Source organism: Saccostrea cucullata, unplaced genomic scaffold, assembly GCF_032062105.1.
Source record: "Saccostrea cucullata isolate Sc308-1 unplaced genomic scaffold, CSIRO_AGI_Scuc_v1 ctg2200, whole genome shotgun sequence".
NCBI lineage: Eukaryota > Metazoa > Mollusca > Bivalvia > Ostreida > Ostreidae > Saccostrea > Saccostrea cuccullata.
Genome location: NW_026939199.1, coordinates 13,069 through 36,013, shown reverse-complemented (window position 1 = coordinate 36,013; position 22,945 = coordinate 13,069). Strand labels below are relative to the sequence as shown.

The 22,945-nt window shown below is 34.6% G+C and overlaps 1 protein-coding gene across 1 annotated transcript in view; it reads left to right on the top strand.

Annotated features, from left to right (window-relative positions):
• Positions 1–22,653, top strand: part of LOC134252560 (uncharacterized) — a 73,135-nt gene extending 50,482 nt beyond the window's left edge. The window contains exons 6-7 of the mRNA XM_062735066.1: positions 18,169–18,657; positions 22,370–22,653. Coding sequence (XP_062591050.1) covers positions 18,169–18,657; positions 22,370–22,653 — 773 coding nt within the window. The remainder of the gene's footprint in view (positions 1–18,168; positions 18,658–22,369) is intronic.
• Positions 22,654–22,945: the final 292 nt, after the last annotated feature.

The following is a 22,945-nucleotide window of genomic DNA, read 5'->3' as shown; positions in this document are numbered from 1 at the left end:
GCTTAGACTTGATTCCGGAAAGCTTGGCCCCTCTGTTGGTTCTCACATGAACACCTTGTTGTAGTCCCCTTGTTCTCACCCTTTGTAAGATAGAGCTGCCTATGATAAGTTTGGCCTCACCAGAACTTTTCTTTTGTTTAAAGGATCTTTCAAGTGTACTTGAAGGTGTGGAGTTCATACAAGGTTCAGTGTTTGTACCGGAATCTGATGTACATTTTGTTTCCTTATCAGGGGTTGTAAGATCACACTGTGTGTGTCTAGATGCTAAATTTTGCGGGAAAGAGATCAAACCCTGCACATCTGTTTCCTTGTTTTTCACCACCTTAAAAAGTGTCTGCGTGTTTTTGTCCAACAATGTGGGGTTGGTTTTGCATCTGAGTTTCTCTTTTAATTCCTGAATTTCTTGTGCTAACTCACGGACTGCCGATTGTAGGGCTTGAATTGTACCTGCACACTGTGTACAATTTAGAGCATTATCAGTACTGTCTGTCAATAGAAAATCATTTTTTACAGGTGTTGATGACATTTGTGGAATAGATTGTCCCAACATACTACTAATGCTGTTAGAGGTTTTGTTTCTTATGTCAGTAAGGAATTTGTCCAGCCAAGAGTTTGCCGACGATCCTTGAATGTGCAGGACGCTGGTGCCAGAATAGAGTGTGGCTGTTACAGTATTGCACTCAGACTTGAAAATCTGGCCATTCTTCCCTACTTCTTTAATTGCATTAAGTTCTTTTTCCAGATAGTTCAAAATAGTGGCATAATTGTCTTCTTGAAACGATACAGTTATGCTGTATTTGTTAAAAGTCACGTTCAAAAAACTTGGTATACTCACTCCATTAGGTGTGATAATTCCAGTTTCACTAAATGATTGAGAAAGTCCAGAAAAAGATGTAAACAAGCTCGAGTTAATACTCTGATCCATAATTATTCTAAGATTCAGCATTATCACTCATAGCAATTAAGCACAGGTAATCAGGAGCTATCAAAAACACGTCTTATCAGTTCGGCTGCTAGTATAACCTTAGCTGTTAGTTTTAAAATCTTATTTTTTCAGACAAGGAAAGTAGACTTTCTGATCAGTCTTCGGGCTTTTCTGATTGTAAATGATAGGGATCATTAAACTAAAGTTAAATTTCTCACATTAAAACACTCATGAGGTTTTTTTTTTTCACTTTCATGATTTTTTTTCATAAAAGGATTGGCCCTCAATAGATGTTTTGTGGTGTGTAATAGTATAACTATACGTACTGCATGGCTTCTCGATAGATTTTATATATTTTATTCTACATTAAAAAGATTTTCTACCCATATTGCAAATGCATGAAAATCGCGTTTAATACAGGCGTGATATATAGGGGGCATGTATTCAATTTTTTTTAGACTCCAGCGCATAATCATGATAATATGATTGATCTACTCTATACACACTTTGATAAAAATTTATTGTATTAAGATTCACCCGCGGGGCTTGTTCCGAGCGGTACATTGTAACCCAGACAAACACGTACATGTGTATTTACTCAGGACTTCGGCTTCACTTATACTGACACCTAGAATTTCCTGTTTACATTGTATTATAATAAGTGTATAGTCCTGTATTCATGTACAGTCTACAAAGTTAAAATTTCAGGCTTTGAAAATTTTTGTTCAACGTATACATTTTTACCTCAGCTTAGGAATTATACAAATCGGTATGCGTGATTTTTTTTACCGCGGTATTTAAGTTACACAGGGCCTGTTACATGTATTAACAATAATTTAAATTTGTATCTGATGTTTTTGTTAACATTCTAAGTTATCATATAAAAAGGAAATGTAATGATATATTTAAAATTCAAATCTGTTTTTCCTGTAAGCTTTTAAATTCTGGAGGGATTCATCAAAAATGCAGATTTTGTCAGGGCCGGGCTGGAATATCTAGATCTGGGACGTGTAGATACATGTATTAGTTTCTAAAGTTAGCAGGGGGGGGGGGGGTAGGTTTAACTCGATCCAGACTTAAACACCCAATTCTATGTTAACGTCCCCAAAATCTACCTGATTCAAGATCAATAATTTACCGCCTGTCAGTCATTAAAAAACAATAGCTTCTGATTTGATTGACACGCCAGCTACCCGTGCTACCTGATAATCTGAGCAATCTGGGTTTGTGTCCTTTAAAAACGATTGCCTGGTCACGTCAAACACTTTCATGTAGCCGCCTTGTATAAACACGGGGGTTAAAAAAAATCTTGGTAAAATTTTATTTTAAAAACAATTGAGAGTATGATTAAAACATGACTTCATAAAATATTTGCTTTTAATCTCAACGGCTATATAAAGTATATTGTATTTTAGGCGATATGTCGTCCAAGATATCTGCTGTAGAATATAGACCAGTCCGTGCACAGAAACGCTATTTGCCGATTAAAACTGGAATGTGAAGAATAAGAAAAGATATTTAGCACAAACAGCACGGATAAAAAATTCATTTATCATGTTTTATCTACGTATATATGAATACAATCTATACCATCCAGTGGCAGTTTTAAGGGGGGCGCCCCCCCCCCCCCTTATATTGTCAAAGTTTAACGTAAATCACACTTTCGTCTAGAAAATGTAAATATGTCTACTTGGTAAACCTCATTTTTACCCTACAAATCTCTAGAATCCATGAGCTTCGGGGGCTTCGCCCCCAGACCCCTTGCCTACTTTTGGCGCCCCCTCTAACTTAAATTCCTGGATCCGCGCCTGTCATGTTCTGTTGTAAAGTTATGAAATGTCAGAAACAGCTGAAATGTCAGAAACAGCTAGGAGTTTCGAGATTGTAACTTTTTGTTCGAATTTCCGAACATCTGTCAATACCCAATATTCGAAATTAAAAAGTGAATATATACAGCCAAAGATCAATTATTAAAAGTATAAAAGAAATCTTGCAAACAGTAAAAAAAATTTAAACACAAGAACAAGAACAATGGTGAATATTTTCGACACTATCGTTGATAAGAACGTAGGCAATTTCCTATCGCGGTATGGTGCATTGTATATGTTCACATTTCGGATAGGCCTACCTATGAATGGATTTTTTTTTTTTTTAAATTTACACTAGTTTAATTTAAAAAAAGAAGAAGATATTTTTACTTTGTAGTTTTACTCTGTGTTCTTTTCTTTTATTTGTCTTTTTTTTTTTAAATATAAAAACGATTTTTCTTTATAATTTTTTATTTTCATTAGATATCACTGAAAGTATTTATAAATAAATTTTATATTGAAATATTTCAATTATTTCAAATAATTTCACTCAAATTTAGACACGAAACACGGAATGTTGACCGTAATCACCAGACACCGACTTCCTGTGTACTGCAACGTGTATATACTAGTAGATTTTTGACATCTTGGGTATTGGGGGTCTCCAGGTAAATAACATCACTGTTACTTGGACCACTCCCCCTCCTCAGGTAACCGTACGGTAAAGAAAATTGGATCTTTAACACGCTTCATTATTTTCAAACATAAGGCAAGATTATGAAAACAGATAGTACGAAGACGGTTGAAAAATTTCCTGTGAAATCAAACTCAGATGAAAAATAACACAAAAAATCCATTTGAATTTAACGTAGAGCCCAGAATATGGTCCCGTCCAAATCTAAAGCGTTTTGAAGTCCCAGTTGAGACTTGAAGTCAGTAGCTCTTCTGAGCCAATTTTCTTTGTTGATGTACCCGACTTTAAATAAGCATTAACTTATCTTATCTAACATAGTCGATGTCTCCAATGAAAAACTTTTGACACGTTTAAGAAAAAGAAAACTATTAAAATTTGTGACATGTATATATTAACAGCTAAATAAATGATAAACTAATACCAGGGACCTATAAACTAGTATATAGGTCCCTGCTAATACCTATAATTTATGCTATGAAAATGTCTAACGTCCGACCTAATCTTGTTACTATTGAGAACATGCACGTGGCCTATATATGCAGAATACGCTGCGCATAATACGATTCTCTATACAGAGTTATGTCCCTTTGTAGGATCAACGATACAGCTTTAAAGTGCATATTGTCTTTTCCTTTACCTAAAATAATAATCCATTTTAAACAATTATAGCCAATGTATCTTTAATTATGAAGTAGTTTGGGTAAAAACATTTTTTTAAAAAAGTTTGATAGAGATAAAAGACAATTTATAGATCCTTCATTTAAATTATTTTAATTAATCAAAGCTGGTTCTTGAGAAAAGTTGGTATATATAGAAATTAATATATTACATCTTATATGAAAGAACTTGTTTTAATGTTTAATATTGAAGTTCGCTTTATAGAATTTATAACGAAGACAAACTTAGTTCCTCTACAAATAAAATAGTCGAGGTAGAAATTAAATTTGTCTGATAATTTGATTGTGAATGAGATGTTTATTGAAACGTAAGTAATGTACACATAAACCAATTGAACTTCCCTACCGACATCTGGCACCAAACTATTGAATGTACACAGCGAATACGTACAGTCACAACTTGCAGAACTTATAGATATATCATTTTATAATTAAGAAAATGCGTAAGGCTAACGATCGCTGAGGTTACTTTTTTCAAGTCTTTCTAAATTTAATGTCTCTCTCTCTCTCTCTCTCTCTCTCTCTCTCTCTCTCTCTCTCTCTCTCTCTCTCTTTATGTGTTAAAATCTTACAAATTGTCCAAACTTAGCTATGCTCATAAACACCAAACATAAAATTAGAACGGAAAGTAAAAAAAAAATCCATTTCATGTTTATTCGGTAACTATGAAACGTATATGGCCTGATTGTACCAAGCTTCCCCAAAGTGTTGATATGAAATTAACAGAATATTTAAAACCATGAATGTAATCTTTCTAGCACCAAGAAAGTGCACCTATTGTAAAAAAAAAATATGGTGAATTATATTGCCCTCTCCTGCTAGTTATGTCTCTGTCCCGATCGACTGACTTAAAGTCAAAACTTTTCTTCTTACTACCCGAGCACCGATATTTTTTTTTATTCCTTTTATCCCGTTAACAACTAAATTTAAATTTTCTGGAGATTTTTTTTAAAAACTCTACTGCTGACGCCCGAGTTGGGAGAGAGCACGTCATACATTATTTTCATAACAGCTTAACCAATGTTGACAAAAATTATAATTATGCTCATTATATTTATTTTTTAACTCTTATAACAAAATAGTTTATACTAAATAATCAATATTATGAGCAGTATTCTATCGGTAATCAGTTTGAATTTCTTGAGTATCAGCTTTAATTTTTTTTTCAAGAAATTTCAGTAATTGTTAAATTGTAATTTTTATATAATAACTAATTATGTAAAAATATTTTAAATAAATTCACCTTCTCCAATGTTGAAACTTAGAAAAAAAAACAGTCATAATTAAACCCCTATCATAGGCTTGTACGAGGGTTGTTCGGAAATTATTGAGACAATTACATTTACTCCATAAATGACGCAGATAATTTCATGAAAATTCACCAACAGTTTATCAAGAACGAATAAAACACTCATGCAAAATTTCTAATTCCTGTGGTAATTAGATAAATTTTTGTGAAATAATAAACTAACATATGTCTATCGACCCGGAGCAGCATCTCTACGTCATTTAATTAACGTCACGTCAGCAGGACATGGTTTAGCATGTGAAACGATCGGGAAGCGTTTAATACTCTTCCTTTTTTGTTATTACCTATAATATTACAAAAATCAAACAGTGTCTTTTCTTAAAGTATTCTTTAAAAATGTATGCTGTTGCTACCCCTGTGTAAAATGTTTATTTTGGGGAATTGATGAGTTATAGAATCATGCAGTGCCGATTTAGGCAGCGCAGATAATCGATATTAATAACGTAACGATCGATATTAATGCCATGCAAAATAACTCATGGTGTCCAGAGCTTTTAATTTTACTTACTCTGGTTGAATTAAATGTAAAAAAAAAATTATAAGTGTACATACCAATGAAATAACAATCCCTAACACATTATTTTTCTCCTCATGTTCATTGTTTTAGCAGGATTTTCAGTCTGAAAAGAGTTTTAGGTATGCCGGCTGCTCCGCCCTTGACGTCAAATTCAAGTTTGTCGTTGTTAGCAGATTTTTCTACAGCGCTTGTTTTTTTTTTATGATCTTTGTATTTCTGATCAAAATCCTATCAAAGTTGCACAAGATGAATTTGAAATAAAGCTGAAAAATTGTACACATAAATTGAATTATTCTCGCTCTTATTATGGGTCCACGAACTGTTAGAACGTTGGTGTTACATATTTTCAATACCTGATTTCGTGACTGCTCCGTGTACCCCTACTATTGAAGCATTTATGTATCATTTAAAAGAAAATATTTAATATTTGTAAAATATGTCTTGCTTTTATTAATTCTTAGTGTATGTTAAACGTATAGGCATATTTTAACTGGAAGACGTTCATTAGAAAGCAAAATATACACAATGTCTCAATAATTTTCGAACAACCCTCGTATTTGTGTTGTCAAGAAAGAGAAGATTTACAAATGAATTTTTACGAGATCTAAAGAAATTTATTAAAACTGAAAAATCTTCATAACCTTAAAAAAGAGCGGACAGATTGAAATCATTGAATGGGTCCCGATTGCACACCTTTGAAAATATATTGGAACATTTCATCTCCACACTGACTCAGCCACTGATCATGACACGAGGCATTTCCTGTTTATTATCCAATTGTGTATATCTCATGTATCTTGTTTCAGAGTAATTACTCTAAAAACTATAATAAAAAAGTTTTCCAATAGTACATTTGAAAATGTAGAAGTTTTGGTTGATGACCCCCCCCCCCCCTCCCTCCAAAAAAGTAGTTTAAATAATTATTGCACTTATTTACAAGAACTTAGATCACCTTGTTTAGCTATTTATCAAGAGTTGGTTTACAAAATTTTGAGTTAATCTTTTTGTTATTACCAAATGAAAACAGTCATTGATATCTGCTGAATGAAAATTTAAAAAATAACTGAATATAAATTGTTTCATGGTTTGCTCATTCAAAGATCTATTGCAACTTATTTTCATAATTAGGAAACATTATATATTCCACATCTTCAAATCACTCTTATTAAACAAATCTAAAATTTGTATCTTCATGGAATACTCTTCATTTCATTTAAATTTTACCAATTACATGTAATGTGGTGCAGATAACAACCAATTACAGACTGAGTTAAGACTCCATTCACTTGTTCTAGCAAATGGTAAATTTCATTGCAGAACTTAATAATCATTTGGAAAATTTAATGATTATTGGTAAATGTATACATATCAAATTAAGCGAGAAATACAGATCTACACGATGCGCAGATCTAGAGGGGGGTCGGGGGGGTCAGGACCCCCCCTGGAATTTACCAGGTTAAAAAATGTATATACTAAAACAAGAAAATAGTTACCATGAACCCCCCCCCCCTGGAAAACGCAGACCCCCCTGGTCAACCCGAATATGTGTGAAATGGGTAAGATAAGTGAAAGATTTGAAGCAATAGAAGTCACCACTAACCCCCCCCCCCTCCCCCCCCCCACGAAATAGGTTTTGGACGTTTGGGCGATTTTAGTTTTTGTTTTTTGTTTTTTTTTTTTTTTTTTTTTTTGCTTGTCAAGAAATTTCTGGGATTGGAAATTTTTTTGACTGAGGTGGACCCCCCCTGAAAAAAATTTCTGGATCCGCGCCTGTACACTATAGCTATAACATATTTTTTATCTTATAACTTGTGTGAATATAATGTTCAGTTAATTGTACTGGTATGTTCTCCTTTAAAAATGATCATACCTTTTTTTTTACTTTTCAATAAAATTTGGTAAGTTTGGTGTTATTTTTCTTGTAAAGCATGAACTTTCTAAATCTAAAATGAGAAATTGTAAAAGGACTTTTATTCAACTATTACTTTCATAGGAAGAATGATCCATTGTACTGGTTTATTCTCTACAGTGGTCAAGAGGAGGAATGTGTCACCGGTTTCACACGTGCGTGAAAGTCAGTCAATTTATCGTGTCTCAATAGCTCGATCAGTGGGTTAGAGCAGTGGCAAGGTACACCAGAGGCCCTGGGTTGGAGTCCCAGTTGAGACTCGACTTTTACGCCACCTTTTTCGCGACATACACCTGGTTCCAATTCCGTGGGACGTGGAGACTGGTCCTTCAGATGAGACCATTTAAACTGAGCATAGGCGTCGGAACCGGGGGGGGGGGGGGGGGGGGGGCTAGGGGGGCTTAGCCCCCCACTTTTTTTTTTCCAAATGTATACTAAGTATAGACATTGAACATATCTTCGTAGGTTTAGCCCCCCTCCCCCCACTTTCCACAGAGAGGTCTTAGTATAGGTTTAAAATGCGGAAAGTGTTGGTGTTAGGAAAAATTTTGGTACTGAAGTTCGAACCCCCCCCCCCCCCCCCCCACATACACACACACACACAAAATAGGATTTTCGTGTTTGGAAAATGCACATTTCCTTTTTTTTTTTTTTGCTTGTCAGTTTTTTTTTTGGAGGTACAAATTTTTTTTAACATTTAGCCCCCCCCCCACTTTCAATTTGCTTCCGACGCCAATGCTGAGGTCCCGTGTCAAAGTAGGTACTGGCACTAAAAAAGTACCTCCCTGCTTAATGACCATTAGTGACAAGTTTAGGACAAAAACTTGCAGCTCTCCACCAGCAATTTTTGGCGTCTCTACATGAGTGAACAATTCTCAAATGGGACGTTAAACAAAATACAATCAAGCAATCCTCCTTGTCTTTCATTTTATTTCATGTAAATTCCCTTGGTCAAGTATTTTATTTAATAACACCTTCAAAATGCTACCATGATTAAATATATCGGAACATTTATTTATAAAGTATAAAATATAGTAGTTATAGAGCACAATAAATACTTTATTTAGAATTGGGTCTGAGGTGAATCTACAAAGTCGGGACGAATCCACTCGTTACCGAATTAGTGGATGTTCTTCATCAAGATCTAAACTACGCTTTTTAACTGCAGAAAAGAGTGCACTCTGTAAATGCATTGTTGCAACAGAGATGCAAGAACTCGGAAAAGAAGCTGGTGCCTGGTCTTTTTGCAGTCTGTCGAAACTCAAAGGATTAATTCACGTACACTTAAATCAAGTCAGCCTCATTTATATTCATTTCATTGAGATATTGGTTTAATTTGCTTGAATTAGTCCATAATCATCCCTGCGCAAATCGAGGCATGTGAGTATCGGTTAAGTACAGTCTTTTAAAAGATTTAGCTACGTAGCTTTATTTACCTTCATAGCTTTATTTACCTTACTGAGGTAGCTTTATTTAGCTACCAAATCAAACTTTTTTTCTGAAATTAACATTTTACCCAGGACAGGTCCAGCACAATCTCTTGATTAAGCTATATACTAATATAGCTTTAAATAGCTATATAGCTTTATTAAGCCATTCAAAATAGCTTGATAAAGCTATTTATATGCAATTTTTCACAAAAACGTTTTTTTGAAAGAAATAACCAAAAAGTCGCAAATATTTGACTATTCATATAAGTACTTTGGACTATCAAAAATACAACCTAAATCATAGAAAGTTCTAGTATTGCTGCTGTTGAATACTTTTAAGCAAAATATGAATTTCCATTGTTTGAGTAACTGTGTGTGCGGTGAGGCGTGGGTAAGTATGATTGCTTCTCATTGTGCTGAACTGTTACTAATCAATTATCCTGTTGGCCATAACTGGCCTCCTTTTATAATTTCATTTAAGAAATAGCTGTGTGGTCACTCATCAATAGCCCCAAAACTTTTAAAACTTTGAGTACAAAGTCTCTCAAGGAGACGCAATTTGGTGAGTGATTTTTACATGCATTGTATTCAGAAGAGAACAAAGTTTAATATTTCCACTGCACCAAGGTGCGACATTTTGCACATGTTAAAAAAAATAACACATTTGAAAAAAAATTTGAGAAAATAGCTTAATCAAGCTATTCTGAATAGCTTAATAAAGCTATATAGCTAAATCAAGCTATATAGCTTAATCAAGAGATTGTGCCAGACCTGCAGGATATGCACAAAGTTGCACATCAGATGCTGTTATAATTTTCAACTTTAAACTCATCAGATTTGAAAACAATTCAATGAAAAATAACTCTTGAAGATATTTTTTTTCTGCACAATTGCAGTGAAAGTTAATTTGTGACCAAACATTTATGTCTTGAATGCATGCAATAACAAAGAAGACCAGTTCTGGTTAACATGAAAATGGATTGGTAACTTTATATATTTCTATATCAACACAATCTTAACAATCAAACTTATACATGACCATGCCTCGCCATACACAAAGGGGTGGAAAGTTACTCAAACAATCATGACAATAGAAATACATCTTTTACTAAAAAATATCTAAATACATCAATGCATAATTTATCTTTGTTTTAAATTGTGTTTTTAAGCATACCTTAGTATTGCTAGCCATTCATATGCGACTTTTTGTCTTTATTAAATGAAAAGCGAATTTGTGAAAAATAAAATTGAAAAAGCTAAATAAAGATACCTGTAGGAGGTAAATAAAGCTACTGCAGGTAATTCTAGCTAAATCTAGTGTTTGTACTGAACCTAGTAAATGAAAAAACTTTTACTTTTGAGTATCATCATGTGTTGGGCAGGAACGAATGTTAAGAATGCTTTAAATTATGCAATGCTATGACAAATACACATCAGAGAGTAACACAATAAGTACTAGATCTATAGAATAACCCGTACGAAACAGTCCGGGCGGCTTGGACACGGCTCAGGCACGGATTCCGTCTCCAGAAACCCGTGCTTTAGCATTCCGTGCTCCTATGTAAAGTATGTATGGAAAGCCGTGCCTGAAAGTGGTCGAGGCACGGACACGGCACGGGATATTGGCCGAAATATTTAAATGAGATCACACGGTTTTACAAAACCCGTGTCAGAAAGCCGTGCTAGTTTCCATATATGGACTCACAGATTCTGTAAACCCGTGTCTGAAACCCATGTCCTTTTCCATATATGGAGACACGGTTTTTTGGAAACCCGTGTCAAAAAAGCCGTGCTGTATACCATATAAGGAGTCACGGGATCTGTGCATTTGTTTAGATCTAGGTCATGGCCTTTAGAGAATCTCCTGATGTAACTGTGGATGCAAAAATGGTGACTGAAACCAATCTTAAACTTCACAATGCTTTACATTAATGCTTAGTTTTAGAATTTCAAACATTAAAAATCTTATATGAATGTGTTTACTTTCTATTAAGGATTAACTTTATCAGTTACAATGCATGCTAAGTTTTTAATTAAGATTTTATTGATAATGTACAATATTCAATTGTAATTTAATCTAGTAGCTGAGTTTGCACAATCTCAGAAAGAATTTAGTTTAAATAAAACTTTCACTAGCACAGTGATATGTCACCTAAAATATATGCTATAAAGGATTAGTGAAAGTCCAACTAAAGTCATTCAAATAAATCTAAACTCTCTCATCATGTTCATTGTCAACATCGCAATACAGGAGGATCATGAAAATTCAAAAATTGACTTATTTATTCTAGATAACACTTACTGCATTTAGTTCAAAAGTGAAGAAATTATCACAGACTGACATAAATACAACTCCAACTGACATCTATTAGTTAAATATCCTTTAAATAGAGCAAAAAGACACATTGACTTAGCTCATGACCAAGAATCCCTCCAATTTAATATTCAAATAAAGGAAGTTATGATTGAGCATGCTCAGTAAAAAGCCGTGAGATATAAATAAATAGTTTGAAGCAAAACCCGCCTGAGTTAAAAACCGTCTCCCTGGGACACGGATTCCGTTCCTTCATACAGGTTTCTGTGAGTGAGGATTCCTCACTTTCGGACACGGAAGCCGTGTCCGTGTCTTCGACATGCAGAACCCGTGCGTCTTTTTAAAAACCCGTGTGGATTCCATGTCTTAGCCGTGCCCAAGCCGTGCCTATTCCGCCTCGAACTTTCGTACGGGAATCTAACTGTGTATTGGGAAACCTAACTACCATTCAAGTATCGTGGTACATCATTGTATAAGTTTAATGTTATTGAACAAACGACTCATACAAAAGGTTACTACAGGATTTTTTCCCTATTTTGTGCTAAGACGTGGGATATTTAATCCTAACATCAAGATGTGGGATATTTAATCCCATATTCTGCATTTTAGTGGGAGTTTTTGTCCTGTGGGAAAAATAATCCCAATTTTTGCATCAACCATGGGATTTTTTCTCCCACATGGGACAAATTATCCCATAGTATTATTTCTCCCATGGGATTTTGGTGGGATTTCAGGTGGGATGAAAAATCCCCCCATTCTCCCATGGGATTTTAAGTTTTGAGAAAAGTTTATAAGAAAACTACAACATTGTGGAAGTTGAGATTAATATGATGGGATGAGAATAAAAAATTCCACCAAACTTCAGGAAAATTGTTAAATTATGTCTTTTCGAAAGGGTACCTAAAAGTCCGGACTTTGTCGTGTCCGGATTTAAATGTCGCACTGTTTATAAGGAATATAAATAGACTATATAATAATTTCTAAAATTGGTTCTTCATTTTAATTTACCAGAGAAATAATATGCCTATCTGTTTCTTTTCAGACAGTAAAATGTTTTAAATGATTTTGTCCATATATTTGAAATAGTTGATTATCAGAAGAAAAAATAAACTTTTACATCCCAATTACATAAAAAATGTAAAATAAAAGCAACATAAAAAATTTTTAAATTATTTTTGCGCATATCCTAGCATTAAAAAAATTATTTATTTTTTTTTTTTTAAGTTATTTAACATTTTGGATATTGCACTGTATAGAGTAATTGAACAGAAAAGGAGAAATTACTTATTTTTAATTATTTTTCTTTTCACTTTTAAGCAAAGAATTTCCAAACTTTCCTGGAAGTCTTGTAACTATTTGATTGTGACTCGGTATTAGTCAGGTATATGACGTCACTGATACATCAATTGAAACGTGGATTTATCCTGAATAATACAGCCCATTTTTATCCAAATATTACGTTTGTAGGAGTAAATGAGTTCTATTTTGAAATAAAGTAGTTATTTTTAGCTCACCTGAGCCAAAGGCTCAAGTGAGCTTTTCTGATCACAATTTGTCCGTTGTCTGTCGTCGTCGTTGTCGTCGTCGTCGTCGTTGTCGTCGTTGTAAACTTTTCACATTTTCATCTTCTTCTCAAGAACCACTGGGCCAATTTCAACCAAACTTGACACAAAGTATCCTTGGGTAAAGGGGATTCAAGTTTGTTCAAATGAAGGGCCACGCCCTTTTCAAAGGGGAGATAATCATGAATTTGTTAAAAATTAATGGCATTTTTAAAAAATCTTCTTCTCCAGAACCGCTGGGCCAGGAAAGATGAAACTCATGTGGAAGCATCCTCAGGTAGTGTAGATTCAAGTTTGTTCAAATCATGACCCCCGGGGCAAGGGTCGGGCCAAAATGGCCGACCCAAGTTTTACATAGGAATATATAGGAAAAATCTTTAAAAATCTTCTTCTCCAGAACCACTGGGCCAGGAAAGATAAAACTCATGTGGAATCATCCTCAGGTAGTGTAGATTCAAGTTTGTTCAAATCATGACCCCCGGGGCAAGGGTGGGGCCAAAATGGCTGACCAAAGTTTTACATAGGAATATATAGGAAATTTTTTTTAAAAATCTACTTCTCCAGAAGCACTGGGCCAGGAAAGATGAAACTCATGTGGAATCATCCTCAGGTAGTGTAGATTCAAGTTTGTTCAAATCATGACCCCCGGGGCAAGGGTGGGGCCAAAATGGCCGATCAAAGTTTTACATAGGAATATATAGGAAAAATCTTTAAAAATCTTCTTCTCCAGAAGCACTGGGCCAGGAAAGATAAAACTCACGTGGAATCATCCTCAGGTAGTGTAGATTCAAGTTTGTTCAAATCATGACCCCCGGGGCAAGGGTCGGGCCAAAATGGCCGACCAAAGTTTTACATAGGAATATATAGGAAAATTTTTTAAAAATCTACTTCTCCAGAAGCACTGGGCCAGGAAAGATAAAACTCATGTAGAATCATCCTCAGGTAGTGTAGATTCAAGTTTGTTCAAATCATGACCCCCGGGGCAAGGGTCGGGCCAAAATGGCCGATCAAAGTTTTACATAGGAATATATAGGAAAAATCTTTAAAAATCTTCTTCTCCAGAAGCACTGGGCCAGGAAAGATAAAACTCATGTGGAATCATCCTCAGGTAGTGTAGATTCAAGTTTGTTCAAATCATGACCCCCGGGGCAAGGGTGGGGCCAAAATGGCCGACCCAAGTTTTACATAGGAATATATAGGAAAAATTTTTAAAAATCTACTTCTCCAGAAGCACTGGGCCAGGAAAGATAAAACTCATGTAGAATCATCCTCAGGTAGTGTAGATTCAAGTTTGTTCAAATCATGATCCCCGGGGCAAGGGTGGGGCCAAAATGGCCGATCAAAGTTTTACAGAGGAATATATAGGGAAACCTTTTAAAATCTTCTTTTCAAGTACTTCAAAGCTATGATTAGTGATATTTATATGGAATCATCCTCAGGTAGTGTAGATTCTAGTTTGTTCAAATGATGAACACCTGGAGGGGGGGGGGGGGGGAGTAAATTCAAGCCCGATATGCTCAGGTGAGCGCTGTGGCCCCTGGGCCTCTTGTTTGTTTGATAATTTTCTTAAGTGAATCGATTCTATTATTAGCCGGGCTTATTGCTCAAAGAGCAATTGCCGGCTTATGTGATCCTGTTCAAGGCAGGATGTTAACCCCATAGTCGCCATTTCAAAGTTACGTGCAAAAATATAGTTCTTACTCTCAGCCGCTTTTGAGATAATTAATACAAACGCTAAATGAAGCAACAAAAATAAAACGAAGTTTTATCTATATAAAATAAACATTAGTGGTAATGACTTTGAAAACTTCATAAGTCAAAAGACATAGTTCATTAGCGTAAGGATTTTTGATAATCAGTGTTACCGTAGTTCTCCACACATACGAGGTAAAGCAGGAGAGGGAACCAGAGTGGCCTGTTTGTTTACATTCAGCTGCGGTACCAGATTAATTCTGATTAAAAATTCTGACAAAATCGGACCGTGGTATTAGGATTGAAAAAACTCACTGTCAGTGTCTTATCATTTATATTGATAGTTTTAAAATATTTTTTTTTTCATCATAATATAAACGTGATTCATGTAAGAAATCCATTCTAGTCTGTAAATGAGCCCGGCTCTCTGTACTTCTGAGTACTTTGAATTTTAACCAGGATTCATATAGTAAGGCGTTTAACAGATTTACCGATGCCACGGGAGGTAACTCTTGCACTGCAAAATATCATAAAATATCATATATTATGCCAGAAAACTAATTCACAAGTGTTTTTCCCACCGATTTTATTTTTGAAACAAAAAGATGAAATATTTCTTTATTTAATTCAGCGTGAATTATAGTCCTGTTAAAAATGTATTGGAAGTTACAGTTCTTTGTTTCTGACCTAAATTGAATGGTTTATATAGGAAAACTCAATTACACGAGAGAAAAGGGTAGTTTACTAAATAAGTAATTTTCAAACAAATCTTCGATTACATTATTCAATTTGGACTACATTGATATTGTTTTCAATAAAATATCACATATTCGTCACATTCGATGTGCCGCCTACATGTATCAATACAATACTGCCTGGTTTTTCGGTGGACTGCCTCTTAAAACAATCGTTTTAATTGTTTTAGTGCAAAATATTGGTCAAAGTTCAACTTAATTTAAACAAGGAGCATTTGAACTATTTAAAAAATACAGCTTCATTGCAAAATCACAGCAAAAATACCGACTTCTGACCGAAATGACTAAAGACGATGAAAATCCAGGTACTGCACATATATAAAAATTTGAATGGATGTGGGAATGAAATGAATAGTTTTCGTCCGATCCTTATATATGTCACGGGATCTAATCCCACTGAGGGACGTGAACACGTGTTCTTAAATTAGACCGATTAAAACGAGGTCCCTTGTTGTGGAAGTTGCTGGCACGAAATTGATCCCTCGCTCAATGGCCTTCATGCAGTGCCAAGGTGAAATTGAGGCTCTCCGCGGCGAAGAATGTCGTCAATGTAGCAATGTTTCAGTGAAATATTGGAAGTGAGACGTTTTAATCAACAAACTCATCATTACAGTATTTTGAACGTTTGCAAACATTATTCATCGTTAATATATAGAAATATAGAATAAATCAATATTTTTTTTCTATTTTTAGGTTAGTTATTTTTGTTTCTTTCTGGCTGCCCTCCTTCCTAAATCCAAAAGTGTGTTTCTTTGTCTGGACCGGATGTATGTCTTCATATGTGTCTCTGTGTGCAGGGAGGAGGGTTTTGTGGTGGGGGGGGGGGGGGCAGAAACAAGAATCTATTGATTTGGGTATTTCATTTTTCAATTGACCAAGACAGGAATTTGTTGTCCAAGAAGTTGATTTTTGAATTGCTTTCGCACAAAAATACAGAAATTCCTTTATAAGCTGAAAAAAATACATATATGACAGTAAATGGGAAAATAAATTCCGTAGACGGTGTAGGACGAGGGGGGGGGGGGGGGGGGGGGTTAGCAGCTCCGTTAAAGTTTAAATTCAATATATGAAATGTTACAATTAATCCCCCCCCCCCTTCGGTTTTACCTGCAGTTTCTAGTTTCTGCGAATCCTGCTAAACATCATTATGTATTTATGCTCCCCATGCAACATCGCTTAATTACTATACAATTAATTGCTGTTCTTTGAGGTCAATACAACGATTTAGCCATCTGAGGAATACAATATTCACCGAGCCCGAAGGGCGAGGTGAATTTTGTACTTCGAAGATGGCTAAATCATTGTATTGGCCGAAAAAACAGCAATAATTGTTTTATCATATGATTCACTGATAAAATGATACCGCGAATTACTTGATTGCATTTATTGATAGGCCTAATTAAGTCCTCGCAAAATACAAGAGAGAAGCAGAATCAAAATGTAAATAAACCTTACCAGGTGTATCAATATGAAATAATTTTTATCAGTTGCCATGAAAAAGTTATACTATGTCAGTCTTTTTTTTTTACAATAGATTTTGAAAGGAGGGAGTATTATAGGGAAAATGACTGCTAAAAAGTAAAAACATGTGTATTGTTGTTCAGTAAAAGTGATGAAGGGGGTCCCTGCATCCCCTCTTACCATCCTCACACGAAAATATATATTCGCTTATGTATTGTTCACATGAAAAAGAAAATCATAATCATTTAAAAAGCTTTCCAAAACAATTTTGAAAGATTTGGAGTTTCCCGATCTATTTTTAGTTCAATGTATAGGAAATAAATCCTTGTATTGACCTGGAACGTAACGTGCAGGTCAATACAACGTAGTAATTTTATGACATAGTTGGATCTCAGCCAATCAGAGAGTTGGAAATTTTTCAGTCATATAATAAAATGTCTTATTGATATTTTTTTTCTTTTATTTCCTCTCCATTTTCGTACTCTTCGTCATTCTGCGATATGTAGCTCTAAAAAAAAAAAGAAAAATAAGGTAGGGGGAATATACTTCCGTTCAATTTTGTTCAAGTTCCACCTAACAATATTTCCTTCAAAAAAGTAAAAATATTATTGCTAAATTGTTTGCCCTCACATGCTTTTGTCATCAGATGTCAGACAAATAAGAAAATAATGTGGTGTCGCTATTAAATAATGAACTCCCTACTCCTGGACTCTAAAGCAGATGCTCGAATCACTGTGTCTCGCGGGCGACGAAAGCAAAACGTTATTTCAATTTATAGCTATTATTAAGAATAAAACTATCATTTTTTACAGATTTGAATTCGTATTTCAGGATTATTCTTAAATTTGTAATAAATCCCCTCATCTTTTTAATCGCATTTATTCAGCGATGGTTAAAAGTAGCAATTGAAAAATTATGTGGTGGGGGTGGGGGTGGGAGGGTTCACATTCTTAAACATCTCTTCAATAGGAATGAATACATATGTGTACATACATTTTAAAGAAAAAAGGTTAGAGTGCATGCCATGTAGTTAGACTAAATGTAAACAATTCATTTATTTTTTTTTATTAATAATTTTTTTTGGTGATTCATTATTTATTTGTTTGTCATTTCAGGTAAAGTCCATAGCTATGAGCCGGAAGTCAGATGTCAACTTTATTGTTTAGTTATATCTGATAAATATCGGATTAGTGTCATTGAACAATCACAAAAAATCACAAAGGACAAAATAAGAAAGAGGTATTTTCCTGATATTACTGATGATGGCTCGGTAGATCCCCCTGATGGAATCACAGAAACACGTGATGGTGTGATAACCTTTATATCAGACGACATCCGACATGACGTCATGTACGCCTTTGTTACGGAGTGTCTGGTGGAGAACAGTGATCTGGAGTTTTTCTTGACCACGGCATCACGTGACGTGATCTCAGAATACTGTCGGTCCTTTGGTTATATTAATAGGAGGAAGGGAGAGAGATGTCTGTATGTACCGGACAAACCGGAGAAGATGTACGACCTCTTCATAGACAAACTACAGCTGGACATCATCACACACTGTACCGTGTCTGACAGGTTGATTCAGGACAGGATCTGTAAACGTTGTAAGTATAACGTCTCCATGATCTGTCACTTATTATATGGTTTACTGGTTAATGACAATTGCAAGGAGATATGAAAATATCGTTTTAATTACTATTTTGATTGTAACTATTTTTGAGATGCTTAGCAGCTAATAATAGTGTACAGTGTATCCTGGCACAAAACCGAGACCGTAACATACAAGTATAAATCAAATTGTTTAGATGTCTTAATCATTCTATTTTTGATCCAATTTCCAAGGAGTGTAAAAAAGTAATTAAGAAGCCCAGGAGGATGTTTAAAATATTTGTTTAAATAAACCTTTCAAATTAATTAAATGTTAAACTGTTACACACATAAATGATTAGTTAGTAGTTACAATGTACTAGTTATTAAAATCATCAAGGTGAAAAGAAAGAAACACGACTAAATCCCAATTTTATCAAAAAAGAAAATCAAAAGAACTTGAAAGGAATTTACATGTATGAGGGTCATTCAAAAGATACAATGAAAAGTTCCTCATCAAATTATTATTTTAAGCTCACCTGAGCCGAAGGCTCAAGTGAGCTTTTCTGATCAAAATTTGTCCGTTGTCTGTCGTTTTTGTCGTTGTCGTTGTCGTCGGCTTTGTCGTTGTCGTTGTTAACTTTTCACATTTCATCTTCGCAAGAACCACTGGGCTAATTTCAACCAAACTTGCTACAAAGTATCCTTGGGTGAAGGGGATTCAAGTTTGTTCAAATGAAGGACTTCGCCCTTTTCCAAGGGGAGATAATTATGAATTAGAGAAAATTAATGGCATTTTAAAAAAAATCTTCTTCTCAAGAACAACTGGGCCGGGAAAGATGAAACTCATATGGAATCATCCTCAGGTAGTGTAGATTCAAGTTTGTTGAAATCTTGACCCCTGGGGCTAGGGTGGGGCCAAAATGGCCGACCAAAGTTTTACATAGGAATATATAGGAAAAATCTTTAAAAATCTTCTTCTCAAGAACAACTGGGCCAGGAAAGATGAAACTCATGTGGAATCATCCTCAGGTAGTGTAGATTCAAATTTGTTGAAATCTTGACCCCTGGGGCTAGGGTGGGGCCAAAATGGCCGACCAAACTTTTACATAGGGATATATAGGGAAGCCTTTTAAAATCTTCTTTTCAATTACTTCAAAGCCATGATTAGTGATATTTTTCTATTTAAATGGAATCATCCTCAGGTAGTGTAGATTCTAGTTTGTTCAAATCATGACCCCTTGGGGGGTTAAAATTCAGCCCCCCCCCCAGTAAACTTTCATTTCTGATCTGATATGTGCTTTTTATCTAGCCGATGTGCTCAGGTCAGCGCTGTGGCCCCTGGGCCTCTTGTTACAAGATAAAACATAAAGAGGTTTTGAATTTCATAATGAAAAAAATATTACTTTTGTCGATGGTTGAAATTTTTTCTGTTTGATTATATAGAGAACAAATGATTTTCAAAAGCTAAATGTTTATATTTCACCACGGAGCAAAGTATGTTATGTAACGTTGAGGTCATACGCAACGTAGTTTGGACTTTACTGGGTTCTTCTCTGGAGTTGAAGAGTTCCACTAAATGATGGATCTGTGTGCAATACTTTAAATGTCTATGTATGGATTTTTTCGCCTCTTCTAAGAAAAAATTGATGAACAAAAATCTGGTTTTTATTTTGTAATTTTTATACATTTTTCTTTGAATAATGAAATTTTTTAAATAATTTGATATCTTTTGAAAACCCCAGGTAACGCATGCTGATTTTTTGTCTAAGAACATGTAATGGCGCTTCTAAGTCGTCAACTTGCGTTTAATCAATACAATTCATTTTTTTCGAGCTCATCTTGCTAAAGTCGACCCAAAAAAGAGCGCAAATTGACATGGTTATATGGAACGACGCAAGGGCGATAATCGCGATATAGCATATAGTACGCTTTCAGAGCAAGTGTCCTGTAAATAATATCACAAATAATCTATATATTTAATAAAACGAATCTTTGCTTTGACAATTTAGCCAGTTTAGCCAAACTGTAACCAGTATTTATAATGCTCACAGTCTTTTCTTGTTAGTATATATTTTTTCCTCGAAGTTGGAAGGCTTTGGAGGTTTTAATCAAAAGTAAAATATAATTTTAAAAGTAATCATATAAGATATTAATGTGTTTATTACTTCAGCTTAGAGCATATTCTAGATTTATAGATTGATATATGTTTTAGATATACATATTAGAAAGAAATTTCATATCTCTTACACAGAAGAAATACAGTGGTATTATTGCATATTTCTTTCAATAGAAACACTAGATGTGTTTGTGAAACACTATGCGCCCGGCGGCAACAACATTTTTCAAAAGATTTTTTAGCATTTACGTCACAGTCAAGGTCACAAAGCCATTGAACTTGGAGTCATTTGAAAGAACTTGATTGGTAAAGTATGGATACTAAATATAAAGCTTAAGTCTCTATATCTTGTGGTTGAACTATTTTTGTATATAGGTCACAGTCAATGTCACAAAGTCATTAACTTTGGTATCATTTAAAAGAACTTAATAAGTGGAATATGCATACTTGATATGAAGTTTCTATCTTTCATGGTTCAAAAGTTATGGTGAAGGTTAAAGTTTGCAGATAAAAGGTATTTTTTGCATATAGGTCACAGTCAAGCTCCTTGGTGTCATTTGAAAATGCTTGATTAGTGAAGTATGCATACTAAATATGCAGTTTCAATCTTCAATGGTTCTAAAGTCATGAGCAAAGGCAGGAAAAAAATAATTGTCGCATACAGGTCACGGTCAAGGTTATTTACAAGGTCATTAAGCTTGGTATCATTTGAAAGAGCTTTAATAGTGGAGTATGCTTATTAAATATGAAGGTTCTATCTTTTATGGTTCAAAATGTATGGCAAAGGTTAAGGTTTGCAGATAAAAAGCTATTTTTTGCATATAGGTCACAGTCAATGTCACAAGGTCATTAACCGTGGTATCACTTGAAAGAGCTTAATTAGCATACTTAATATGAAGTTTCTTTCTTGCATGGTTCAGAAGTGATGGTGAAGGTTAAAGTTTGCAGATAATAGGTATTTTTTGCATATAGGTCACAGTCAAGTTCCCATGGTGTCATTTAAAAGAGCTAAATTAGTGGAGTAGGAAAACAAAATATGAAGTCTCTATCTTCAATGGTTCAAAAGTTATGCCGAAGGTTAAAGTTTGTAGACAAACAAACAAACAGACAGACAGGACAAAACAATGTACGCCCCGGATTAAGCAATTCGGGTGCATAATAATCACGTCATTCAAATTGTGTAAATTGTTAAAATGCTTTGTTGAATATGACACAACAACGTTTGCAATATGAAAATTTGGATACACATAAATACAAGTTTTGTGATTTTCCAAATTGTAGGGGGGAGGTGTGAATTTAGGTACTTAAATGTAGATAAATTGAGCTAAATCCTAGGGTTCATGGATATTGCAAAAACACCACACATTTCTTTGAATTAAAAAAGAAAAAAAAACAAATATTGAACTTTTTTTTAATTATGTGACTTGGCAAAATATTTAACTGTTTGAAAAAGTATTAGCAAAGCCTTTAATTCAAGCAATGCTAAATAGATTTTAGTGGAAAATGTATCCATAAATACAAAAGTCTCCAATGAAGGTGAAAAGAAAAAAAATAAATTATTTGTCTTCTGTTTCTTTCTATATGATATTGCTGATTATTTTATGATACAGTGGGAGTACCTAGAGAAGTACTAGAGTGGGACCAGGAGGCCAGAGAGCGGTATGTGGAGTACGCTAAGAGAGGAACACAGACAGTCCACCACGCCCGGGGGATGATTGTAGGATGTGCTGGGGCCGGGAAAACCACGCTACTTAAACGTCTGCTCGGATGTAGTGAAGACGAGGTTAAGGAAGTAAAATCTACTGAGGGATTGGAGGTGCATGAGGAAATATTCGATATATGTGATCAAACGAAATCACTAAAAGGTGAAAATAATAACATTCTATTTATATGACAATTGTTTACTATGCAAGAATATATATAGAGATACAGTTACACATATACACACTCATTCCACTGTTTGTGTATCTAACAACACTTATCACAGTTTGCGCATACAATAATGTGCAGACAAGATTTACCAAGAAAGGCAGTTAATTTGTTAATTGTGTTTCAAAAATCTCTTTTAAGGTCAAGATCTAGTAAATGAAAGGTGCCTACAGATTTCTCAAATTTGAGAAATAAATTCCTCAAATGATGCTTTATATGTTTAGCTTGGTCAAAAACGGTGTTTCTTGTCATAATTT